We start from the raw sequence: 27,847 nt of genomic DNA, 5'->3' as shown, positions 1-27,847 counted from the left end.
AAAGATATGTATTTATTGTATTATACAAGCATGAGTAAAACAATGAAATGGTCAAAGAAAGTAGTGCTGCGGCTTATCAATTGTGCTCTTTTAAATATTTTAGAGCTTATAAAATACCAAAGAGCATTTGCTTTAAAGGCTTTCTGCTTCAAACCGCCAAATAGCGGGCAAGGAGTAGAGAGGAGGCAGATGAGTCATTCAGAGGACGACAGTGATGATAAGCTGACGCCGCATGTTCCTTCAAGGAATCACCCATATCGTCTCTTGAGAGACCTTAGTAAACATAATCTCGTTCCTATCGTGGGTAATAGGAAAAAAATAACACACAAGAAGATGCAAATTGAGTAATTATAGAAAATGTAGGAAGGAGACGAGGCATGTGTGCTCTTATAGTAATGTTCCTCTTGACAAATGTGTTTCATGGAATATCACACTAGGAAGAAATAATTAAATTATTGGTGAGTATTGCATTCAAAGTTAAGTTAACAATATTTAAGAAAGTTACGACGATTTGACGGAAGCGATGCATGTTCAAAGACTACAATTGAAAAATCCGTCGGAACGGAGGGTTAAAACCTATTTAAATACCCCGGTACGCAACGTGTTAAAATGGTGCTCGGCGATACGTAAGACTGGTGACTGTAAATTTACCAATAGGTGATCTTCCTAAAATATCTGCGGTTGCGGCTGAATTGGTGTTTTGAATCGGATTATATTATTAATTGTTATTTTAAAGTAGAATAATTGTTATATTAATTTAAATAGTAATTCAATGGCAGTCACATCACTGTCGTCAGTGACGGTGGCGACAACTACTGCCTATAATGGTCATGAATGTAGGAAATACATGAAGTAGTCATCTCATCATCGCATGTTCAATATACGTCTGCGAAGTCTTCATTTAATATTGTTTCCATTCGTTGATTAATCGTGAAAAATTTATATTATTCTGTTGGGAATTCTTAGTTGTGGAAGTTTAGCTGTTGTCGGTGGATCCTCCTAATCTACGATGACAACTGACTTTAAGGACGAGGCTGAAGTGAAGGAGTTTCTAGATAACTTAGGAATTGAGTACCGATTTGGATGTTACCATGAAAGAAAAATCGACGGTAAACATTTAAATAAAATGTAAATAAATTACTTGAAGATGTGTACTGCCGTTATTTCGGGGTGATGATTTCTTTTCTGTTGGTGAATCTAATTAAATTCCCTTCTAGTATGTCATCTCCTTGGAGATTACCTCGAAGCCATTAAGAAGGATTATCAAAAGGCTGCAAAGGTATACAAAGCCAATTGCGATGGTCAGAAGTACGCAAAGAGCTGTTATAAGTATGCAACATACTCCTACCTTGGGAAGGGCAAAGTTCCGAAAGATCAAAAAACAGCATTCGACTACTATAATAGAGGATGCGAGTAAGTGTTCTGACTGTAACGATTGTTAGAATTGCAAATTATGAACATTTTAGATAGCCTGTATCTTGATTTTGGCTCTAATTGTTTAAACCCCTGGTTCAACTATCATAACGGATTTATCTTTATAAGTTTTGTGTAACGTTCAAAACTCACAAAAGTGCTCTCACTTAGGTGGACATTTTTGAAGTCTCTAAATCTGTGAAAACTTACAATTTCAAGTCAGCATAGCGTAAGAGCACCCAAGGGAAGTCACAGCATTACAATACCTCTCGGAGATTTACATCTCTGAATATATATTTGGTCATGATCTTACCTTTCATATCAGTTAATAGGTTGAGCAGCTGATATATTTGAGATATATCATATTAGGGAAGTAACAGAATTGCATTGGTATTGATGGTAAACATTTTCATTCGTACAGCAAATTCAATGCTAGCTCCGAACAATTCTCTTTTGTTTTGTTTCCCCTCGTACATAGGACAAGTGCATGTAAAACTAATGCATTATTTCCTTTAAAACCATCGATATGTGAATCGACAATTCAAATTAAGCCATCGGTAATATCTAGCCTAAGATCCAATGGTTGTCACTTGCCAAACTTCTAGACTATCATTTACGATTGATAGTTACTCTACTCAAGTTTTTTTCTATTTCCTGGCTATGTAGCCATCTGCTACTTGTACAAGTCACTTAGAAATTCCTTCACTGACCCTATGTCTGAAACGCTGCACCCCAAATCATTTCCAAGCCTTTATCCAATTTGGGAAAGTTTCTGAAGGATGTGTATTACTAGTGGATATACCTATATTCTCTTCAGATGATCATTATGAATTTTGTTCTCCAGCTCTTCCAATAACATCGTAGTAAGGCTTAATCTCTGGAAGAACACACCAAATACTATCATTATCTATCTGTTTGGCAAGTTATACAGAATTAATTGTTGACTATCACAGAATTTTTAGTAATTTAAGTTATTATAGAATCTGAAATCTATAGTTACTTACAATTAAAATTCACATCTATAAATAGCTTTAGTGGGTCCAGTAGCTTTGGGCTACTGACCAGAGAGCCCGGGTTCAACTCCTGGGCAAGTCCGTCTGGGTACTCTCAGCTCCACCCAAGTTTTGTGATTTTTCGGGTGGCAGATCTTCCTGGGAAACCATAGCCAGCACAGGAAAGGAACTGGCCCCCATACCCTTATTTGTGGAATTCACACACCATCAGGCTTAGTACTGGGTGAACTTGACCATCTCCTACCAAACCAACTTTTGGGTTGATTACTGTGTTTATGGTTTAAATGGCTTTAGTAACAGTATGTTAAATTTTGTACATGCATTGCTTGTGAATGGCAATATAACATGACCTATTATTTCCCTTCACATTGCCAATCTGATTCCATTGGTTCCTACTACATAATAATAGGTGTCTAAGCTGCCCACAAGGAACGTCAAACTTCTGTTGTCACACTGTTCAATAACCTCTTTTGCAATTTTGTTTGCATTACTCCATGATGATCTGTACCTTGGAGAAGTAGTTGATTTTGTGCAGTGTTGTCTCATTGATGGACAGTTGTGGTAGCTGTGCATTGAATAGCAATTCCCAAACGTTTTCGTTGATCCTCCAACCCCAAACCATTGAGTTTGAGCACCCAGGTCTATAGCCTTTGCGTGCAGTTCCACTCCAATTTTTTACTACCACCGTTCCACTCACAATTTGCTTATCCTTTGTCTCAATATGCTGCTCAAGTTTTCAGTGTGTTTACTATTCAGACGATTGGTTATTATTTGTCTTTGATGAGGTTGTCTCTCAATTTGCTAAAGTCAAACAATTCACCTGGGTTCATTAGTGCTGATGTATGTTTTCTTTAGTCTTTTTGTTTTTTTTGGGAAAATATATCTTTCATGAGTGTACACATGGAAGGTATGTATTTTTTTGAGACCAATACGTACCATGGTCTTGGTCTTTTGCAGAAAGTTATCAAATGCCTCAAGTATTGTGGTTAGCTTCTTTTTATCCAAATCATTGAGAGTGAATCATCTCTTAGCCTCTTGCCCACTCCATCCATTTTTATTCAGCAGCAGTAGTTCTTGCACTTAATGGATGGTGATATTCATTAGAATATTAAAGAGCTGGCTTCTCCTAATTACACATTTCTCCCAAAATTTCTTTTGGTCGACTCATTGTTTTATTCTCCTACTTAAAAATGGTCTGTTTTTTATCCTTGCTGCTTGTCATATCAATTATCTTGTTTGAATATGAAATATGGAAGTCTTTAATTTATCATGCATAAAACCAGTACTTACAACATCTACTCAGAGTTGTGCTCGGTAAAAAGTTTTGCCATAAAATCATATTGTACGAGTGTATTCTATAATTTTCACACACTACCCTACTGACAAGCCCAGCAGAGCACTAGTATTTACTCTTGGCAGCTAGACAACATTACTATAATGTAACTTGTGGACATCAGGAGAATTTTTGAAAGTTTAATTTAATGTTGAAATTCATTAAATCCAAAGTTATTCTCCCAAGATTGGTCCTCTGGCTCTCCTCTTGTGTCCACCTCTGTTTCCTACAGTCAGGTTAAGATTGCCAGATTGAATGTTTTCAGTGAGTGAATGATGTACTATTTGATATAAAGGGGGAGAGGCAACAAGGATATTCTAATTTACTCTGCTCATGTGTGGTTTAGTAAAATTTACTACACAAATATTTGAAGAATTAAGTTTGTAGTAATGATGCTTTTATATTTTAAATGCATCTTTCTTTGTGAAATCAGTGTGTTTGCTTTCTTAAATGTTAATGGAGGGTCAAACCATTCACCCATATTTTTATTAACTATAGGTTCTGTGTGGGAAATTGGAGCTTAAATAGTAATTCTAACTAATTAGGGTATGTGGACAGTCTGATGGAAATTACCCTGGCTATTTGTCTGGCAGTAATTCTTATCATTGCCAATACCTACATTACTTAATGCCCTTAATACCATCCTTCTCTATTTATTTATGAATGTGTTTTTTTACCATTTCAGATATGGAGATGTAGATTCTTGTTTATATGGCGGATTGATGAGCGTTGCTGCAAGTTCTAAAATAAAAAATGAACGGGATTTTCCTCTAGGGTTAAAACTTCTAGAAAAAGCTTGCTCAGGTACTTGTCTCATTATGTTTGAGTTTGATTATAATATATTAGAAATGAATTGTGGTAAAATTAAACTTAGTCGGTTTGACTAATTTTCATTTGAAAAAATGCTTTCGCAGAACAGTCTACATCTTCCATTACAAAATAAAGGATTTTTGCCATATTTATGTACAAATACCCAGCCCTCTCCTCCCATGTCATCCATGTGTATGTATGTGCAGCAAAAATCATGTATTTTGTACCTGATGATGTTGAATGTTTGACGGAACCATGATTTCAAATAAAAATCAGTGGAGCTTACAAAGTTTTATTTTTTCACAAATCATCATAGTTCTTAAACTTGGATAAATGAAAAACTCCTATAGCCGTAAACAGTTTACCTTTCAAAACTAAGTACAAATGAGATTAGTTGGCTAATGGCATAAGTCAAAGGATGGGGTAAAGGGTGAAAAAGGAAAGGGATAAGAAAGGTCTTAAAATTGAACTGAATACCATCAAATTCATACTAGAAATTGTTTAATATTACTAGTTTTTACTATATGTACAAACTATTTGAGCCTTATAAGCTGTATAGATAGGGATAACTCTAAAAGCTAGATTGATTGGGTGGCATTTCAAAAATTTTCATTGTTTTTCAAGGGTGTGTAGTATGGTCTGGGAGTGATCACAATAGATTATCTAATATTGCTGTGACAATGATAATGTGATTTTGAGTGGCAGTGGGATCTTGAAGACTGTGGTGGGAGGTGAAAGTTGGGTAAGCAGGGCCTGGGTAAGAGAAGAGATAAGGGATGGTTGATGAAATGAAGGGAGTTAAAAAGAATGTAGATTTGAAAAATGTTTGATTGAATGTCAGGTGTTACATTATTCATTGCTGCACAGTAGTTTTTAGCCCTTGTGTCCATTAAAAGCCAATCTTGTTCACTAGATAAATAAAGAGTGTTTTGCTCTATAATTATGTAGGAGAATCGTTACTCTTGATAGTGTTATGTGTCCTATTTTAATTCTAACATGAATGATTGTGTGTTTGGAAACAGGTGGAAATGCCTTCAGCTGCCACTACATAAGTGGCATGTACCTAGCTGGGGTACAAAGCCCAGCCAAAACGGAAGATCTGCCTAAAGACATGAAGAAAGCTCACCATTATGCAGCGGAGGCTTGTAAATTAGGAAATCCTCAAGCCTGTGCTAATTTGAGTATAATGTACAAAAATGGAGAGGGCGTAACCAAAGATGAAGCTAAGGCAGAACACTTCAAAAAGATGGCAATAGATATGCACGAAGAAGCCACTAAGCAACAAAGACAGTTGACGTTCCAAGAGGGGATTCCCAATGCACCGAATGCAAAAGGAACATAGCTCAATTAGTGATTGAATCTGGCAACATATAAAAATAGTGAAAATGCAACTTGTTTCAGTGAGCAGATCTGATGGCTCCATTAGACATCTACAAACACTGAAACTGGATTATTTTTATCTTTTTAGCTCTAAAAGTTGAAACTGTTTAGAAAATATATTTAATTGTTCTATGATGTTTTCAATTGGGAGTTTTATTTTTATTTCTTTCAATATCACACTTATATTATTTATTACCTCCAGGCCCAGTATATTTTCCTGTTGGTTTTCAGCATTATTTTTGTATAGTTACAAGAGAAGCCTCACACCTTATCTAGTTATTAGGTGAATGACTGCTGAAGTTATTTGTTCTGTTGGAGTTCCTAGGTCAGAGGTGGAATGAATATAAGGGAGTGGAAAAAGGATGGAGGGAGTCATGGTGTCAGAATTTGACTACTGGAGAAGCCATTGGTTGAAAAGTGACAGATGGCATAATTTCCTTCAACTTTTTTCCACAAAAGAGCTGATTGTGAAATGGGATACTCCTTTTAAAAATTCTTTATGTAGTTACGGCAGTTGAATTGGATGCTATTTTGCTAGTCAGCGCACCAATTTTATTCTCTTTTTTTCATCTATATTTAAGGAATATTAAGACTATTAAATCCATTTAATATAATTACATTCAAATTTCACAGTCATAAGCTTATTTAGGGTCTTCTCCCAAAAGTGGCTGTGAAGAGGGAACATTCCTGCCAAGCATTCCAAGTAAAATAAAATACCTGCATGTCATCCTAAAATCAGGTCTAGGTCATAGAGGAAAACATGTTTGACCATGTATCTGGATTGAAGTAACTTTGCTTCATCATGTGAATGGTGGGGAAATAAGAAGGGTGCCTAAAATGACAGTTTATTCTCTACACTATTCACAAATTCAAGGGATCAAGATTTGATAGGAATCAAATTTACTGCTTTAGCTATTTTGTTTTTCCATGAAGTGTGGGATTTAAGGATATAATGAATAGTATTTATCATGGCTTTGAAGTGAAGCAGTATGCCGTTTCTAAGATCATTGGAAACCTTCCCTTACTGTGGAGAGCCACAGCAGCATTGCTGGGACCTTGATTGGAACTTTGGAATCTCGGCCCTATCCTTAAGTTATTCATTATTTGACAGTACTGAATACCTATGGTGGCAGAGGACAAAAAATTCTTTGTCCTATCATAAAATTTTGTACCCCCAGTTCATTACCAGTGTTGTTGTTCACACACTTAAACCCTTAGCATTCCTCTATCCTTTCAGAGGATCAGGTTGGTGCGGAGGCTAGTGTACTGGCTTTCCACTCTTAAGGGTTTGAATCCTGGAGGTGACATATGTTTGAGTGGAATCTCGATCCCTCCTTGAGGTGCCTTGTGGAGAGCACTTTGAGTGTACCATCCATCGGACAGTGAACTCACTCAAAGTTTTCTCCCCAAAAATGGATGTTAAACTGCAGACCTCTTGGCACCTTTCATTAAGATTGGGCAAATGCTGATTCCAGGTTTCTCTCCACCCTTCCTCTGTGCCAATTCATCCCTAGCTGACCGTAGATCCATCCCTGAACTTAGCTAGGAGTTGCATCCCCTAAAACTTTTACTACTCCACCCCTCCACCTCTGGTTTTGTTTCAAACCCTGAAGTGACTTGAATTTCCTGGCTGGTGCTCTCATACACACCCTAAATTTCATCTTCAATAAGTGGCCTTGATGGCTTTCAGTTGAGTGCGCCATCAGTTGGTGACAGAAATTTATATTACCGTTGAAGACTACCCTTTTCTCAATCTTCTGCCCCAAATGGTGCATGTTCCCTCTCACATACCTTCCTTTTGACGCCCCCGCTCCGAGGAAAGAGATCCTTTCCCCTCTCCCACTTCAATGCCAATGGGGCCATTTCATCCAAGTAGCCATGTGCTGTGGTCTGACCCCATGCATAAAGGGCCCTTTCAGAGTACAATTGAAAAGGGGGTGAAGAAAGAGAGATGCAATCTTCCATGCTCTGCATCCTTGTGTCCTGCAGTTGGTCTTGTGAAAGTCATAAAGTCTCCTCTTACTTCTGTGGTAAGGGAGAATGGAGCCAAATTAAAGAAAATGTTGTTAACAAATAACCTTGCTCTTTGTTTCCACTCAGTTGATTCTTAGCCTTAATATCCTTAGGTTTCTTTGATTTCCAAATCTATGAGATCTGTCTCAAGCTACAGGTAGAAATTAAGTTCTTGGTTTGGGAAAAGTATTGTAAGATGCCTCGGCATTTGTTCAACTTCTGTCCTTCTTGTCAATGTCTTCATATGTCCATAATCTATTGCAATTATTTCGGATTTGTTAAAAACTAGACATTTTTATTTACCGATACTTTAAGATCATTCTCTTTGTGGTATTGGGCACAAATACCCACTGTGTTATAATTTTGTTTTGTGTTTTTTCATTAGCTTTTCATAGTACCTCGATCTCAATGAAGTGGTATTCCAGGTCTTGGTCTACCCAGCATACTCGCAGATCTCCTGCTAATATTCCTCACTCAACTCAGAGTAAGGTTATCAATGCAACCATAAGGTGTGCAGTATTTCTCTGATTTAGCTCTGTTGGCTTTGGAATCGTGAGATATTAATGCTTGCTCAGTTACGAATCAAGAATTTAATGGATGTATGCCTCACATGGCCTCATAAGGCCATTTAAAAATAAATTGAGTAGTTTCAGGCGTGATGTGGTGGAATTTGAACATTGTAAAGAAAATATAGTAACAATTTTCCTCTAGGTAATAGATTATTCAGTGGAAAATTGTTACCGTCTTTTCTTTATAATTTAAAAATAATTATTCAGAAATTGAATCTATAACATGGTATGTTGTCCCCAAAAACAAAGCCATGTCTGATTGCTGGGTGGCTTCTGGTATGAGAGGGAAAGCTTAACCTTTCCCAGCTAACCATTAATAATACACCAATAAATAAATGCATAGGTGTCCTGGCTAGATTCAGTTTTAATTTAACTCATTTTAAATTCTTATTCTTTTGAAGTTTGGGGTCTTGTTTTTGGATTATTTAGTAAATAAATCAACCTACAAATTGGTGTGGATATTTTAAGATATTATATGCATTTACAATGTCCCTCATAACTATTTTGCATTTGTTATGAGACCGTCCAAAAAGTAACTTTATCGAGTATTTTGAATTGACTATATGATGTCATAAATGAAGTTTAATGTAATAGATTTGTATAAAATGTATCAGGAACAATTTTTTCGTGATGTGACTACATCATAAAGCAAAGGCTCGGTGTTAGGGCATTTGGGTTCAGTGGTCTGACCTTCAATACAAAGGCATCAAAGAAGCTTGCACGCATACCCTTAGGGACCTTCCAGAATCCACCGACCAGGGAGACTTTGAGTCATGAAAAAGCTCCTTGCAGAAGTGTGTCGACGCTCAAGGGATGAAGAATTTTGAGGCATTGTAGCAATATCTGAAATTAATCTATGTTTGCAAAACTTTTCCTATACTTTAGAAACCTTGTAGATGTGTGATTTTCTCCCACAAAAAGGTGTAGCGATGTATTTTTTATCTTAGTTTTAATGCACTGAGGTTAAGTGCTATCATCATCACAGTTAACCTAATTAAGTTCATCAATACTTCAGTTTCCATAACTTTAGAAATCACCAATTTCTTAGTGAATCCTGTAATTTCATCCGGCGCTTTACCTTTTATAAGGAAAATTTCATAAAATATTAGGGTATAGGTTAAGAAATGAAACTCTCAGACCAAAGGCCCAACCAATCTTGGTTTGAATGTTTTGAAGTATAGTAAAGTAAATCAATTTCATAGAGCGACCACCAAACATTTATTTGGATTATGTTTACATATTTGTTTCAATTCATCACTGGATTTTTTTGTTGGGAATTTCAATTGATTAATAAATAGGAAATGATATCCTCCTTTCTGATTGGTGACTTCAGTTTAGAATGTTAGTAAGTTTATAAATTATAGACATTAATTTCCTTCTTTCACTACTTCATTTTGTGCATGTTGACTAGTACGATGAAAATGCTGCACATCTGAAGACTGTTGCCAATTCACTTATCCTTTCATGGTGATATTCAGTTGTTTTCTCTTGCTAACTGTCTTCATTCTTCACATTCCATGCGAGTCATATGAAAAGAAGGAATCTTTATGAGAGAGAGAGTGTAAGAATTAGGCAAGTCAGTGTAATTAGAATGAATATCTCTGATGACCATCACACTGTCATGGGAAATGTCAAAATGAATACTAAAGCATGGTAGCACATCTATAACAATTTTACATATTCATTCTGATCAGCATGCTAACGTCAATTAATATGGTATGTGTTTCAAGTGAAAATTACTCACTCGGACTGGGTAAAGGAATGTTGTTTCTGAAGCCTTGCCGATGGAGTTTTGAACCAGGCAGGTGTAACCACCCATGTCTTCCCATACCAATTCCCTGATGAACAATTCTCCAGTGGCCAGCACCTATTGTAAAAAATGTATCATACTGTCATAATTACTTATTATAAACTTAAACCATAAACACAGTACTCAACCCAAATATTGGTTTGGTAGGTGATGGTAGAGTTCACTCAGTACTAAGCCCAACGGCATGTGAAATTCACACATCAGGATAGGGGGGCCAGTTCCTTTCCTGTGCAGTTTATGGTTTCCTGGGAAGCTTGTGTGGAGCTGAGGGTACCTGGAGAGACTTGCCCAGGACTCGAACCCAGGCCCTCAAGTCAGTAGTCCAATGCTCTACCTCTAGACTACCGTGACCCACTATAAACTTAAGTTAATGTTAACATAGATTCAATAAAATGGGAAAATTTTATGATATGCTCGGCCACAAACTTCATTATATGGGACATTATTTTTTATTTCAAAATGGTCCCCAAGTCAAAATAGTCCAATTTTGTCCACACTTATAGTTCTTATGCACTTAAATAATTTCTGCTTTTCATGATGCTAAATTGGAGTCATTTTTTTCCAATGGTATATGAAATGGATGGATGGTCTAGCATTCCAGATGGTTTCATTGCATTTCCACATTTACTGTGGTGGTGAAATACCTGTATGTCTTGAACATGCTTCTGCTCATACCTTGTATCTTGAATTGGTGGAATCTCCACTGGGTATAATTTTTCCTGTCGTGTCCAACCAGCTGATTGTTGGCTTGGGGCTTCCCTCTGCTCTGCAGTGAAGAACCACACCCTTGCCTATGGTTTGCATCACCACCGGCAGCCATTCTTGAACCCAGGCACCTTCCCTCTGGAGTCTTCCTTGCGAAGGGCTTGGGCAAACCTTTGTCCTCCTTAATTCTGTTGAAAATATAATTGAGGAAGGCATTCAACTTCATTTTAGGGTTTTTTTTAGCAAAGGAAGTGAGAGTTTACTATTTGAAATAAAATTCTCTTTACAGTTGACTGCACTAAATTATATAGTTTCCTATACTGAGTTGTGATTTTGAAAATTTTAATATGTTCTCATGAATATTTAAAGTTTTGAATGTAGTGAGGAAGGAATTTTAACACTTGAACTTTACGTTAAATGAAGGAATGGTCTGAGAGTGAATTTATAACCCATTTATCTTGAAATTCCATTACTCCAAAAAAAACTACATATGCAATATTAATACACTTTAATCAATGCACTCAATAACTTTATCACATGCAACCAATGCACTTTATTCTACCAAATAATTCACAGTATGGAGTATCCTTTATTGATGAAGATTTAGCATCACACCAATGCTTTGAAATTTTCAGTCACCTTTTGCCTTAGGATAAAAAATAACATTGGTTCTTTCTCCTTTGGTATTGAATCTCCTTTGGTCCACTTTATGATCCGTGTATCCTCTCCTTGGCTTAGCAAACTAAATTACTTCAAGATACAATTCTTTAGATAACTATTGAACTTACATCACTAAGTTTACATAATGACCCAAACTGAACTAATGACTCATATTTAGTGCTAATTCATGGTCTTCCATGCACTGTTGTCAAATAAGAATGCACTTAACAAACTCAGGCAATAGGAGATGTCTTATCAGCTATCACCTGGACCACCCTTCATTATTTTAAAGTAGGGAATGCTTTTGATACTTCTATTATTTGGAATTGATGAATTAAATAAAACCACAAAATCAAACTTTCAAATTTTTTTGGGTTACCCTATATCAATCAATGCTCTTCCTTTCGTATGACAATTTTCCTCATTATACTTCTGGTTAAACCTTAAATATGAAAACCATTAACAGAAACAGGTACTCATTTCATATAGTTTTACCTTGAACATGCACTATTGTTGATGTGAGTGCTGTCTGAGGAAATTTAGTGTACTGGTCATCCTGGCTGCTTGCGGTTGCTGATGAAGGTGGTATTTTGGCCAGGCAAGTGTACACACCCTGATGTCTGGGTGTGATACAGGGTATGTGAAGGCGAGAAATCACTTTGACTAAACCTCCTGTAATACGCCGTAGAACGTCAGCCTCTCCTGGCAAGTTGTTCCCATCTACATCATTGCCATCGAACAATTCTTGCATGGCATAATTTCCAATTTCTTGTTGCTGTGAAATGAGTTTTTCATTAGAATTCATTAGAAAATTGAATTTGCATCATGAATATCCCTGGGGATGTCAACATGCATTGTAGCTTTGGTGTAGTAAATGCAACTACAAATCAGAAAGTAAACCATATTAAAATGTTTCATTTGAAGTTTTATAATTGATGAATGAGTCATTTTCTTCATATTTTATCCACTTTCTCAGTATTCAACCTTTTAAGATTAAATTGAAGTATTGCTTGGTATTTTTCTATGAATTGTTTATAAAATTTATGATTTATATTTGAAGAAAATCGGTCAAGGGTAAAACAAAATACCTTAGTGTTCTGCATTACTTGTCATTAAGAAAGCATACTATATTCACTTCATGTAATAAACTAATACCAGATAATTTTATGGCATGCCACTCAATAAGCAGTTGAATGGTTAGAAATTTCATGTGGTAGGGGCTCATGTGCATTTTTTGTTACATTTACCCTATCACTCCCATGGACTACAACAGATGCAGGAAGATGTGTGCTTATGCAAATCTTTCCTCCACTTAATTATAACATAATGAACTTTTGGACCTCCCCTCTTGTGAGGGAAACCATCTCCTCATCTGCTGTGTGGCTGATATGTCTCAAATGTTCTATCATTCCGAGAGAGTTGGAGCATCCATCTCCAGTGGATAGAATTAAAAAATAACTTTTAAAATCTCAATTTTTGTTAAATTTGTGAATATATCTTGTGCACACACAAGAAATTTGGAATGTATTCTACAAATACCCAAACAGTGTCTACAATAGGTGGCAGTCTGATAAGTCAAATCCATGGGGAAATTTTCTGTTCAGTAGGACCCACCTTAAGAATCAGCAAAACATTCTCATGATTAAATCATAAACACACATACACAGGGATACTCACAATAGGTGGCTAGCCTAATGAGTGAATCTTTTAAACTATGAAATTCACTTATGGACTCTCGAAGAAAATTCCTCGGAAGAAAAAGTTCTTCATTGTAAGATTAAAAAAGGTATAATAAAAAATAAAACATATTCTCACTAAATAATATCTGAGTAATGGAGAAACTAAGTACTGATATAGAAAAACAACTCCTGTCAAAATTTCTTTAATTTTTAATTTGATTAAGAATAGAAATCAATTCAGATTTTTTTCCAATCCTTGGATTTCCTGGTAAAATTAATTCATGGTTTGTAAATCAAAGTACTCACCTCTGAAGGATAATATATTTTTCCATCCTTGAGCCATTTCACATCAGGTGGAGGACTACCCAACACTTCACACTCCAACATCAATGCTTCTCCAGCATTTGCTACCATTGAGTGCGGGTGTTGTGATGAAATCTTGACCCAATCTGAGGATACTTCTAAATTTTCTGGGAAAAATTCATTAGTGTAGCATTTGAGCTCTACAGTATTTCGGGCCAATCATTATTTTTTGTTTACATAAGAAAGATATTTTTTACCATTTTATTCATATCAAGAAAATTTCACTTAAGATTATATCTAATAGTATGTCTACTATCAACGACATTTAGCAATTTCATTATACAATAATTACAATGAATGATTCAATTGATGATTTACCATGCCATGACATACATTCTCACACTGTGTTGTTTTTTAATCCATTCAAAGTTTAGTTGGTAGGTACTTATTTTGATTTGAAAATAGATTTATATTCTTGAAACATAGGTACTTGAGGAGAAACTTACCAGCATTGCCACCCTCAGTCTTGGATATTGAATTGATGGAATTCTGTTTGGAAATAAACAAAGTGAATATTAAAATTCAGGCAAAAATATTACAATCAACATTAATAACAATTTTTAAAGCAACCCTTTTCACCATGATATTTTTATTCCATAAACATTTTTGTTTCTTTTAGATGTCACCAAAAAGCATTAATTTAACCGAATTTTCTCACTAAAAATATACATTAGCAAAAATTGTTTAAAGTGTAGACATTATGATTTAAACACCTCCCCATCATTTCCCTGACCCATATAAATTCTATCATGTCCTTTACATGAGGTATCGAATATAATGCATACGTAAATTATCTAAAACTAAGGTTTAAAAAAAGTTCAAAAGACATGTTTAATTCTGTAAATTGGAAACATAACCTCTCGTCTTCTCCTTCCTTATTCAGCTCAGTAGTTTTACTCCTTGCAGTGATGAAGATGATGGGAAATATTGAAAATTCTAAAAAAGTGAATGTCTTTTCTTTTTTATGTTTATTGTGTGATTGTGGGAGCAGTGAAATCCTCCACTTGTGATTTTAAAAAGTAATTCGGCCATTTTTCCCTGAATAAATAAATACTCTGAGGCAAACATTTTCTTATGCTTTAATTTAGGTGATATTTGCAGTGTAGTCAGTCACTCCAAAAATTATTTAAATAATTTTTCAGTCCCTGCTATGAAAGTATATTTTTTTCCAAAATGTGATCTGCATAGTTAGAGGGTTTTTATATAAAAGGAACATGCCATGCTCATTATATTATTAATATACATTCATTTGGGGTAGGTTTTGGTGGATGTAGACTGTAAAATGGTAACAAGATATATTTACTTGCCTCTCCTAACGAATCACAACCAGATACTGCAATAGTCCCCTTTTCAAATCTTGCTTCCTTCCATACTTTTCTACCAAAATGTGCCCAGCCTGTCCCTACCCCTTCCTTGCTTGTTTAATATTTTACCCTAAATCACAGTCTTCAACATCCCATTGCTAATCAAAACACTGCAACTAACTTTCCTGCCTCATTTGGATTCCTCCCTAAAATCTGCTATCCTCCCCTACTTTGAATAGCACTTTTTTGTTTCCTTTTTGTCCATTTCATCTTTTCCATCTTTCTCCACACCAACATTTCAAAGCCTCCAACGTAAAATCTTTCTTCAACAATCATATTTCTGCCCCATACAAAACCATGCTCCATATCAAAGTTTTAACAAATCTTTTATTGACTTCCTTACTCAATACACAATTTATGCTCATCAATTCCCTCCTTCCCCCCTTTTTCTTATGTCTCTGCTACGTTGACTATTTTGGTCCAAAACATTGCCGAGATAGGCCAATGGTTCCACTTCATCTAGTTAATGAACTCCTATTTTAATATATAACTTAGCTTTCCTCTTTCTCGAAAACCAAATAACTTCTGATTTGTTTACATTGATTATAATATTTCAAAATGAAGTAATATCTAGTTCATATTCGTGCAATATTACATTTGGACATTCAAAATATCTATGCAAAGTTTTAACGTAGAAGAATAACTTTTTCAAAAATGTTCCATAGGTATTACCAGAAATTCAATGGGTAGCCAGAATTTTAGGGTTGCTGATTAGATCTTTTCATGCCCCCTTAAATATAATATTTATGTAACATTGTTATACCCTTACTGAAGAAAGAAATATGTAATTATTATTTTTATATTCCTGAGTTTGGTAAGTTGTTAAGATAGCTAAGGTCAGGTCAATGTTCCTGTTGGCATAGCTATCTATGTCTTCAATCATGGAGATAGTATTTGAGATGTGTACTTTTATTGTTGGTAAGCTAATCTCTTTAGTGTGCCCAGACTAAAACATAGTGTACACCCCAAAAACATAAAGTACAAGAATAATTTCATGAGCCGAGTATTTCTCGATCTGAATTCACAAACTAAAGCGCTTCAGGACAAGGAATGCTTTTTCTTTTGCTTCAATATTTTATGGCAAAGCAAAAGTCAGAAAGATAGTAGAATTTCTATTGCAGGATTTATGCACTAATTGAGAAAGATTAATTTGGACATGACTTTGCAGGGAAGCTGAAACCAAATTACAGTTAAAATGGTCCAAGTGGCTATCATCTATCTATTCTGATGTATATTTATTTGGCTACTGATTGATATTAATATTATTGTCGGAGATTCTGTTCAAAGCTTAAACCAAATTCATTTCAGAACTCATTTTTGAGTGGCAACTCCAGTCAGAAAATTTTCAGGTTGAAAAATTAACTTTAAGCTACTCTTCTGATTTCATCCGCACAATGCAGCTGGGAAATCACCTTGGACATAAAAGCAATCACTACACAAAATCACTGAAGCACTATGCTCTCCTCACTGTGAAAATCACTTTCAAGGATGTCTTAAAAATTTGTTAAAAAATAATAAAAATACCAGAAATCCCATACATCAACTAAATACCCTCTATCCACAGCTAGGTGCATTGTAATGTCCTGTAAAAATAGAAATTATGTGAAGTAATGACATGTATGCACTTTCATACCTGTTCATACTGCTGTGTCCTGTGGTTTCTGCCACCCATTGCAATCCATGGAAATGATGTTATCATCATGAAAGCCAGAACAATATCCATGGCTTTTCTTTGGAAGGTTAATGGATGTGTCATTTTTGGAAACTGATGTAATTCCTGACTGAAAAGAAAGAGAATGTTTTCTTAGAATTTTACATCACGAATTGTTCAGCACATATAATAAGTCTGGAGGACGGTTAATTTAATTTATACGCAAATCCAGTTCACCAAAAGTTTGCAAAAATATGAGTTACTTTTGTGAATATTGTAGAAGGATGTTATTTATTCACAAAATATAACAAATTCTCTCAACAAGAAAGGACATAAGAAGGCCATTCAGAGATTGATTCATCATCATTTCTGCCAGTGACAAATTCCTTGCTCTCCTATTGATACCATATTCAAGACCACCCTCCTTTATTTCCATATTATAAGCCAAGTCACATTCTCATAAATGTTAAAAAAGTACAATTCCTTGTAAAAACAAACTCGCATTTCATGAAGAATATAGATTTCACACTTAAGTATTATATTTTAGGGTTTTGAATACAAACAGCCTAAGTTTGACTGACGATGGGAAACTTGAGTTTGAAGGCTGGTAGTGGGCCTTTGGAAGGACTGTTTCAGACCACCCAAAATAGCCTGAAGAAACAGGAAAAGGTAGAAAAGGAACCATCAAGTTCAGAGTGAATATTTCTCTACCTCCTTCCCAATTGTGGATTAATTTTCTATTTTGTCTGTGTGTATGTGTTTTGTAGCCATGTCTACTTCAAAAAAGATACCCATGAATCTAACAGCTGTGAATATTGTCACTTTTAAGGATGTCAGCAATCCCTAGTGCACAGGGCAACTTGTGTTCTAATTCACAGGGGAGGAAGCTAAATAGGACCAGAAAAGTACAGAAATCAGTATGAGAGGAGAATACAGGAAAAGAGGATTGGGTAGGAGAAGGGCCAGGAATAGGGAAAAATTTAAAGGCTGACATGGGAGCTAGATGATACTAAGAGAGGGAGAAGTCAGTTAGGTAAGGTGGGGGAGATCTTTGTTCAAAAATATTGCGACCAGCTTAATATTTGGTTTTGGAGAATCATTGGTGAATTTAGAAATATTCATCATTGGGTTTTAGGATAACTGTATGATCAAATGTAAAGAACGAGCAATTGTGATGAACATTTTCAGTTTTAAAATTTATAAATTTTTACAATAAACAAGCACATGGAACATGCCTTCGCATTAGCACAAATTCCGTGCTTTTTCACTTTCAAGTGAAAGTGAAAAAGCACGGAAGCAAGCGTATTTTCACTTTTTCCCCGTTTAATTCCCATTATTGGCATAGGATAGATGTATACAAAAATCATTACACTACGTTTCCTCAAGAGTTTCCTCCTATAATTCACGAAAATAGAAACGCATTTTTTCAGTCTCGAGTTTTGAAACTAGCCTAGTGTTGAAATTGAAAGGAAAGGTAACTACGGCTGTATGAATATTATGGGAAGAATCAACCCCGGACGTACTCTAAATAGTGGTAAAAGGCTATGGTGAGGGAAATTAGAGTAGTAAAATAAATAAATAAAAATAAATGAAACTAAAATGATATAGGGGGTTAGAACAGAACGAACGATCTATCCAAAATACGATGGCCAAAACGCTCTGGCTAAGGTGTACTAGATAGCATTGACCCTCGCCCTTATCAAGCACTCACCGAGACGACTTGCGAGAGATTTCTCCCTGCGCCAGTGGCCCCACCAATCACACGTAATAAAATAATTGCAAATTAATCACGCACTCTCTAGCTTGGGTGTACTAAATAGCGTCGATCCTTGCTAGACTCAAGCACTCACACACCCAGGGATTACGACATATTTCTCCCTGGGCCAGCGGCCCACCAATCGCCCACTAATCTTAAGGCATAGGCGCTAGAACTTACATGCGGGATGAACTCTATCCCCTACATATCAAACAATCCGCCGGGTTGATTACAGTGGCGGTTTTGAATTACCTCGATTACATATCCGCAGAAATCAATGTTGTTTGCCCCACCCCCATTTCTCCCGCAAAATCCATGAAAATGAGTTTGGTTTCAACATTAAGCACATATAGTTCCCAATAAAATGATCCGGAAGCTTTGCTAGGAGATAATAGGAAGTTTGCGATCCTCCGCGTAATTATAAGTTTTAAATGAGAAGCACCGCGCAAAATAATTTCCCTTCCCATCGACACTCATGAGTTACACGGCTAATCCCGGCTAGCTAAACGGAATCCTAAACTTTCCTCGGCTTGAATTTACCTGGGTGCTGTCTCTACGATGCGACCAGTAATTTCAAAACATCACCGTGCCAGCCCATCAGGTGAGGAGCTACGCGTATTTAATCTCCTTACCTTGGTTTCCTCTGTTTGTTCTCTCTTCCGTTTGAATCGGTTTGCTCGCTAACGGCTTGCTACCCGTCTTCGCGACTGGGACTACCCCCTCTCCATCGCATCCCCCCCTTTCCTCATCAACCCTCCGACCAGGCGACAATGTATACGCAACGCTACAAAACAATGTACGCATGTTCAGTTGAGTGCTGAGTCCACGAACACGTGAATGTTCCAACTTTTATCCCTCTTGCTCTATACCTTACTCTTTTCAACTCTCCGCCCTTCCAGAGGATCGATTCTGGATCGGTTCCCTGCTAACCCTCTAAATGCAGTTACGCTTATCTGTAATCCCTTCTCCAGGGTTGGAGGTAGGTAATGAGTTTGGGGAAAAACGTACCTTAAGTTTAAGGTTCATTGCTGAATTAAATTTATTGAATATCTCTTTTTAATAATCTGAGATTTGTACGAATAAAGCCCGTTTTCAGTGTTTTGCACTTAAAAATCTTCTCTAAGGGTTCTATACATAATAAATAAATACTGAATATCGTCTTTATGGCGTATGAGATGCCTAAGCGTACGAGTACGTACCCAATGAATCAATAATGACAAGGCAGCAAGCTAAGTCACCTCTTTTTATTTCTACTTTTGTGCACGGTACCCTGCAAAGGTGCCACGTAACCACTAGGGTGTGTGGCAGGGGGTGATTACACATCAGGTATGCAGAATCAATAATTAAGTTTTTCTTAATTTTAACAACATATTTCTCCAAGATAATTCACATAAAGAAGACCACATAGGTACATGCACTACGGTATCTAAGTAAGATATGCTTCTCTACGTACTTGTACTATAGAGGAGCAATTAGCAACTATAAGGACAATAAATAAAGCTAGATGGCATAGAGAGAGCATACTAGGCTACTTAGAATGACAAAAGTAGTCTTATTTTACTTCAGCGCGGTCGGATAGTGTTAATCTGATCCCTTATCGTTCGTGAGAACAATAACATCCTAAATCTACCTGTTCTGCAGTTAATATCTCCAAGTTTATCTGCATGATATCTCCTACCACAGTACGATGAGGCTAATGATACAATTCGGTAATAAATTCAACTTCACGAGGATTCCATATATGCACTAGAAGCATATTCTAAATAAGGCCTAACCAGCGAAAGATAACATTTCTATTTCACCTTTTCATCACATTTCCCCGACCATCTTCTAATAAATCCTAATTTTTTGTTAGCTTGTCCACATATTCATGGTGTATGTATGAGTCACCCAGGAGAGGTCGTGAGTGAGGGTAATGCCTTAGTATTTAATCGAGTCTACACTCTCTAATTTGGTATTCCTGATGCAGTAGGCGTTCGAGAAGGGATTGCTCTTTTTCCAAAAACTCATTACAACACCCTTTTCTGAGGTTTAATTCTGATTTAAAAGTGTCGAACCAGCATTGTATATCGTTAAAGTAATCTGCTAAAGCTGCTTAATCCTCAGGAATACGGATACCTCCGAAAACCAAATTGCATAAATTGGAAGGACGTCTCTTCAAAAGTGCTGTTGAAAATGTATTACCCCCATCGTACTACGGTAGGAGAATTTATGTCAATAAAATTAGAGAGATAAGTAAAGAACAGATAGATTTAGGATGTCATTTTTTCCACGAACGAAGAATAGGGGGATCAGAATAACATTGCCCATCCGTAGTAGGGCCATATTCGGGTCGAAATTAGTCGGGTGTGTATTCACCCCCTAACACACACCCTAGCGGTGGCTTGCAGGGTGATAAAAATAAAAAAATAAATTAAATAAATAAAAACCGTGGCATCGTCGGAAAATTAACGTATCTTACCAGTGACTTCCAAGTCAATGTTGTTAGTGTAAAGTAGGAATAAAAGAGTTCCGATAACACTTCCCTTGGGAACACCTGAGGTAATTTATACTGCATTTGAGCTAACTCCATGTATGACTACTCTTTGTGCCTGACCATTTAAAAAGTCTTTAATCCAACCCAGAATATTTTTATCTATGTCATCTGCTTCTAGCTTTGTGAGTAGTTTACTATGAGGTACTTTGCCGAAAGCTTTCTAATCTAAAAAAACTGCGTCCAGTAGTATCTCCCGGAATAAGGGTATCATGAACAAAAAGCGCATGTTGTATCTCGCAGGATCTACCTTTCCGGAAACCGTGCTGATTTTTCATCAATAACTCCTAACTATCGAGTTCTCCCATGATCGAGCAAGCAACTATATGTTCCATGACCTTGCACGACATGGATGCGAGGGAAATATGTCTGTAATTGCTCGGTTTCTCCTAGTCTCCGTTTTTAAATATTGGTGTTACGGTAGCCGTTTTCCAATCTTTGGGCACCTCGTGATCTACCAATGGCTTCTTAAATATGATTTCTAGATACAGTTCTATTTCCTACGCATACGAGCGGGTGTTTGATCGGGCCCGGAGAATTCATTAGGCTTAATATTTTTCAGTAAATGGTCTAATCTATTTTATGATATTTCAATTTTGCGTATCGGTTGGCCGGTACGAATCGGTAAGCTATCGGAGATATTCGGTGAGATATTGGTGAAGACGCTTTGAAAGAAAAGAAGATAAATATAACGAGAGAAAGAAGAAGCATTGGTCATTTTTACCCGACACGAGTAGTTTCGGGCTAAGATCGCGGGATCACATTCGGGCAAAACTACCATTTCCCCGAAGATTCCTCAGCTTATCAAAGAGACGTTTAATATGAAGTAAGCGGATATGTCTGTGAGTGTGTCACACACATTTTTTCATGAATCAAAAGCAAAGGTTTTAGTGGGACATTTATCTAGCCAAGGTGAAACTCGAGGTTGGATGGAGTTATACTTTAGAATTCGTCAAACAAAGGCCGACGCTACTCAGTGCTGTGAGCTTAGGTATCCAAAGGGGTGTAGGGTATCATTGCACACACACAAATTCCAAGGAATATTGTACGGTTAACTTAACTTTTTTCAGGAAGTCTGAATTTTTTTTACGCTTGACGCACTACTAAGAAAAGGAAAAAAAATAAGAACAAGTTAATTTTTTGATTTGGCGTGCCCGGTGTGTAATCATCCCCTTTCATACACCCTAGTGGTGGCATGCAGGATCTCATGTGGAATAGACCAACTTTCATTTCCAAACTGCAAAAACTTCACGTGTAGATGACACGCATTCCTCCGGATAGATAGTGTGTAACTTTGGCTTTAGAGTACAGGACCCAGAGGGAAGGAATATAATATTCCTCTCCTCGTCCTCAAAAGAACAATAAAGACTACTACTTACAAGTTAAACGCCGTTTGTGTCAAGCAATACGAAAAAAAGCCCGTATTTGGGGCGAAACAATTCATGGCTCTTGCACTACCACGATAATGCACAGGCTCACACACTGCTCACTGCTTGTTCGTGAATATTTGGCCAAAAACAGCGCTGTAATGATGTCCCAGCCTCAATATTCGCCAGACATGGCCCCGTGTGTCTTTTTTCTGTTCCCAAAAATAAAGAGCCGTCCTGAAAGGCCCGTCGTTTTACAAGCGTAGATGAGATTAAAAACACATCGCTGAGAGAGCTGAAAGCTATGCCCAAAGAACGAGTTCCAGAAGTGTTTCGGGGATTGGGAAAAACGCTGCCATAGGTGTATAATATCTAACTGGAACTACTTTGAATAGGACGTCGTCCGATGGAGGCGTCCAAAATTGCAGAGTCAAAGAGGACGACTTGATAGCTTAACAGGGTAAAGCCCTCGGCCGGACATCGAGGGATCCGGGTTCGAATCCCGGTCAAGGCGAATGATTTTTACACTCTGCAATTGTTGCATTGAAATGAATATTAACGGATGACTTGGTTAAAAGTTACTGTTGCGGAATCTCCCGCCGTTTCTTGTATTCCCGTCATTTATTGAACACACCTCGTAGTCTCCGTCAAATTCACCCGTTGTTTCAATTATGATCCTCTGCTACGAAGATTAATCATAATCATAATATTTCTCGTGCTGAGAGTCCCTTCGACCACGTTGACCCGTGACATTTTCTATCTACCTTTTCTTCCAAAACCATTCACTCCTCTCCCGGATATGTATCTGTATAGTGATACAAAATGCAGTACGTTACTACGGACGAATGATTGAAATGGTTCCTCCCTGGGCTGTAATCTTTGAGCAGAAGTAATGTGAAAAAAAAGAGAAATAAATTGGCGAAACACACAATCGTGGATAACAATGGCACGCACTCTCGCACTCTGATTTATGGTACGCAGTGACCCTCGCGATTCAACTCATACAGGCACTCAGGGTTTTACGAGGAGGAAAACGTGTGTCAGTGACCCGCCAAGCGTGCTTGAGTAAATAAAATAGGAGAAAGAGAAAAAAATAATGTAAGTCTTTCGCATAAATCTCCCACTCAAGTTTGTGTAGTAAAGAGCGGTGCGAGTCCAGGTCAGTCATTTAGTTGGTTACCTTTTACTGTCTTATTATTATCAGTACGATTGGAGGTTGACCGGCTGAGGAGTTTCTCCTCGTAAACCCAAAGTGCGTGTACGATTGCGACTTCCAATGAGTCACATTTTTTAACCGATAACTTCACAAAAAAATGAAGTTAAACATCTATACTGTTGCCGAGTTTTTTTCGCCATTTTCTACACGTTTGTGTACTCGTACATTTTAAAGATTCTAATAAAATCTTCGCACGCATATATCCCATAAAAATCGAGAATACGTCGGCGTAAATACCACACGACTTAATTATAGATGCAGTGAAGTACAGTGGTTTACGGAGATATCTGTTATCCTGGAGATAAAGAACGAGCTCGTAGCTCGTAGCTAGAGCAGATGGCTAAAATGCTATACAAAGACACATGGAAATTAGAATTAAACTTAAAATAGTTAAGAGTAACGAATTTTTGAAATAGGAGTAGTTCCTACACCTATTTCAACTACGAACGCCTACTGCATCAGGAATATCGGAATAGGAAGGGTAGACTCGATTGAGTACTTCGGCGTTATCCTCACTCACGATCTCTCCTGGGTGAAACATACACGGGGAATACATGTTCAAGCTAAAAAACAAGTAGGTTTTATTGGACGAGTATTGAGGAAATATGATGAAAATGTTAAAGAGAAATGTTACCTTGTGCTAGGTAGGTCTCATTCAGAATATTCTCCCAGTATATGGGATCCTCATGAAGTTGGATTGATTTCCGAATTAGATCGCGTGCAGCGCAGAGGAGCTAGGTTTGTAAAACGTTGTTATGATAAACTAAATAGCGTATCAAAAATATTAGAGCAGCTAGGCTGGGAATCTCTCACGGAGCGAAGGTTAAATTATAGATTAAATCTCTTGCATAAATTGGAAGGATGTCTCCTTAGCCATGATGCTGAAAATGTAATATTAGCCCCATCTGGCTGGTGTGTAATCATCCCCTGCCACACACCCTGGCTGTGGTTTGTGGGGTACCATTTATGTACGACGTGTTTCCTTTCTTTTGTGGTGAATATAAGGGGATGGAAATGTTGGAGCAAAGCTGCTAATCTTTAAAAAAAAGTGATGGAAAAATATGCAGAGGAAACAGCATGGATGGCAAACACTGAAAGAGTGGATCAAAAGTTAGATGGATTACTGACAATGCTAAGGAGGATGGGGAAGAGAAGGAAATGGAAGAACATTATCATATGGTTAGGGAGAAGTACATGCCTACTGTGAAAAAAGTAGTAAATTTAGTCGAGAAACCAACGAGACAAAAGAAGCGTGATTGACTTAGAAATGCGCAATTTCACTTGGTAACAAATGAAGCAGCCGTAAAAACGGTCATGAGAATTGACTGGGAGTGAAAAGGCTCAATTGACCATGACATAAAAAAGAGGCGAGCAATTAAAAAATGCGAAATAAATCAATTAAGTTTTTGCGTCCGAGCGAATGGAAATGTTGCAATAAACAATTTTTTACGAGTAGTTAATTACTAATCTCATACATATTCCTTACATCAACCAGCAATTTATTTGGCATGATTTAATATCGCAGAATGGCATTCGAAAAGTAGACGAACCTTATTTTGCATTCAATTTAAATAATATTTTTTAAAATAATTTTAACTTTTAATAATTTTAGTTGATACTAAATCTACTCTTGCGCTACTAAGCGCCTATTCATCAGTGGCAGTGGTTCAGGCGTTTGACCCCAGTGGGACGGCCATTCCTTTCCCTGTAACACCATTCGGTTTCCCAGGGATGCCAAGTACTCGAAGTGTCACGCAACTTGGGTGAAGCTGGGGGTGGCCAGGAATGTAAGTCATTTCACTTCGGCCAGTAACCCAATGCTCCATCCATTAAGCCAACACGCCCTTCCTAAAATAATTAGCAACGCGAAAATGATTGGACAGATTCGCTGGTTGCTGAAGTAAACAAAGAAATTTATAAAAATGTTTCATTTTTACGCTACTCTGAAGGAGTGCTTCCTGATTTTCAAGTATGAATGAACAAGTCACGATCACGGATTAAATGTGCATTTCTTTTAACAAAACACGCTGCAAAAGTCTCCTTACTCGATAAAAATACACTTAACTTTTCACTTTTATCTTCACGAGTGAAGGCGGAAGGTTTAATCTGAGAAATAGCTATTATTTATAATTATCTTTTTTTCTCGGGGTAATAGAAATTTACAGAGTAACGGCCTGTGATGTAGTCTAAATTAACATTAGCTCTATTTAATAATAATCATACATTTTGGATGCATTACTGTAAAAACATCTCACATGCTCTTCACTCATTTACTGATTTACGAGCTCGTATAAAGCATTAATAAGTGCAGACTAGCCTTCAGAAAAAATGAAATTCATTTCGCCGCCCAGGCTAGTTTGGTGCCCTCGCTTGCAAACCCAAAGATCACAGGTTCGAGTCCTATCGTCGTCAAATTTCTTAATGGGGAATTTAAGAGGTTTAAACGAGTCAGATTGTGCTTGGCGAATGTCCACGTATTAGATCCTCAGTACATTTCATAAGTGTTGTAAATGTTTTCCATTTTATTCGAGGTGTTTCCCTTTATAATTATCTTTTAATAATTCAACTGGGCGATTATTGGGATTACCGCAACTTAACTGAAATATTTTTTAGCTAAACTTCAGCAAGTCTCTAAGTAAATGGATTTTGGGATGCGCGCGCTTTTAACCTGAGTCTAAAACCTGATTCGATCCTTCTTTAAAGGATGGTAACAGTATGCTCCTGTGGAATTCGAACAATTAATTTCCGTCTTCGATCTCTCATCGCATTCCTTTTGAGTTCAGTCATGAATACATTTCCACAACTTCATTCAAATGTCCTCGAGTCAATTGTTTCCTTGCGGACGTCCAACTCATCTGAACCTTTCCAGATCGACATAAACGTCTCCATGGCAACCGACGGCATGTCCGCTTTGAACGCATCAGAACGTATTCATCCGGAAAGAAATCCTTTTGAGAAAACAAGCGGAGAGATCCAATTCTTTGTTAAATTTTACTTCAACTGCACTCACTTTCTGGTATGTCTATTCATTTAAATTTCAATTCCCGTCGACATATTTCTAATTTTATGTCAAAAGCAGGATATTGAGGTAATTATTTCAAACGAAAATTCGATTCTTCCAAAGTTTTATCATGACAATGAGTCGTCAGTTGTCAGTTGCGTTGACCTTTGAATATGGCGTACCCGCTCCACAATCGTCCATTTCATGAGATCCTTTCCATTCCTTATCTTTTCTCTTTTTTTACAAAAATACTGACTCTACATAACACAATAGGATGCATATTTTTATTTGCAAGGTTGAAAGAGAGTATAGTGAAATAAGGATCTTTTAAATTTCTGAGATTTGAAAATATTTAAAACTTATGATTTTACACGCTGCTAATGTTTCTCAAAGAGTTCCTGAAAACAATACTAAATCCTTGCCTAATACCATATATATCCGGAAAATATAAGCTTGCAAGTGATAATTTAATTAATTTGTATGTTTAATGCATTCCTATTTAAACCTTTCATATCTGGCGAAAATAATAATTTAATTGAGGAAAAAATCAACTTTCCATCTTTCTATACAGTGTTTATTTGATGTTTCAATCACATGTGCAATATATATACGATCCAGTGATCGCAATCTTACCTCGGGAAGAAGGGATGTCACAAAAATGTCAGATTTTTCGTTTTTTTTTGAGTGTACATTTACAATACGTAGACACACATACCGGACAAAAGGGCATTTAGAAATTGACAATTGTTTCTTACCAACGAGTACGAGTTATGATTTCGAGAAATACGGGTTCTCGTAGAAAATAAAATATGCATGTTCTAGCGTTTGCATGTCAATAGACACATACAACTGATGTAAATGCATATAACATTTTACCAATGTATAAATCTGAAATATAATTCGTCAGCTTGTTTCTTTGGGGGCACTTCACGACGAGACAGGACGGAGTAAGGGATACTAATTCTTTGCATAAATAGGGTAAAATACACAAGAGTAACATCAGCTAGGTACGATTTCGATGTAATTTTCTGGAAATTTCAGAGATCGAAAAAAATCGATTGAAAAAATGTTTTTTTCCACACACAAATGGCAGCACGTGTTTCGCTAAGAATTAAGATTTCAATTCATACACTTCAATGAAGAGCGACACTTTGAATGTCACATCCTTTCTCTAGCCTTTACATCAGTTAAAAATGTACTATGTTATGACT

General features: G+C 36.8%; 2 protein-coding genes across 2 annotated transcripts in view; one reads left to right on the top strand and one right to left on the bottom strand.

Annotated features, from left to right (window-relative positions):
• Positions 1-812: 812 nt before the first annotated feature.
• On the top strand, positions 813-6,093 carry Coa7 (Cytochrome c oxidase assembly factor 7). The gene is made up of 4 exons (XM_071593668.1): positions 813-1,109; positions 1,218-1,413; positions 4,445-4,563; positions 5,592-6,093. The coding sequence occupies exons 1-4, from the start codon at positions 1,010-1,012 to the stop codon at positions 5,909-5,911; spliced, it is 735 nt and encodes a 244-aa protein (XP_071449769.1). The 5' UTR covers positions 813-1,009; the 3' UTR covers positions 5,912-6,093.
• A 3,675-nt stretch (positions 6,094-9,768) lies between these two features.
• Positions 9,769-27,847, bottom strand: part of ImpL2 (Ecdysone-inducible gene L2) — a 77,486-nt gene continuing 59,407 nt past the window's right edge. The window contains exons 2-8 of the mRNA XM_071593831.1: positions 16,746-16,893; positions 14,195-14,237; positions 13,692-13,855; positions 12,202-12,481; positions 11,017-11,234; positions 10,276-10,398; positions 9,769-10,037 (exon numbers count right to left, since the gene is read on the bottom strand). Of these exons, the coding sequence (XP_071449932.1) occupies positions 10,023-10,037; positions 10,276-10,398; positions 11,017-11,234; positions 12,202-12,481; positions 13,692-13,855; positions 14,195-14,237; positions 16,746-16,868 (966 nt within the window). The 5' untranslated portion in view covers positions 16,869-16,893 and the 3' untranslated portion in view covers positions 9,769-10,022. The remainder of the gene's footprint in view (positions 10,038-10,275; positions 10,399-11,016; positions 11,235-12,201; positions 12,482-13,691; positions 13,856-14,194; positions 14,238-16,745; positions 16,894-27,847) is intronic.

Source organism: Hetaerina americana, unplaced genomic scaffold (assembly GCF_022747635.1).
Source record: "Hetaerina americana unplaced genomic scaffold, ioHetAmer1.1.p SCAF_6, whole genome shotgun sequence".
NCBI lineage: Eukaryota > Metazoa > Arthropoda > Insecta > Odonata > Calopterygidae > Hetaerina > Hetaerina americana.
This window is presented reverse-complemented; position numbering and strand designations above follow the sequence as displayed.

Excerpts from the sequence above, each read along its gene's own strand:
- Coa7 (XM_071593668.1), top strand. The coding sequence starts at position 1,010 with ATGACAACTGACTTTAAGGACGAGGCTGAAGTGAAGGAGTTTCTAGAT. Across the intron at positions 1,414-4,444 it reads TACTATAATAGAGGATGCGA|ATATGGAGATGTAGATTCTT; the intron begins GTAAGTGTTCTG and ends TTACCATTTCAG. Across the intron at positions 4,564-5,591 it reads TCTAGAAAAAGCTTGCTCAG|GTGGAAATGCCTTCAGCTGC; the intron begins GTACTTGTCTCA and ends GTTTGGAAACAG.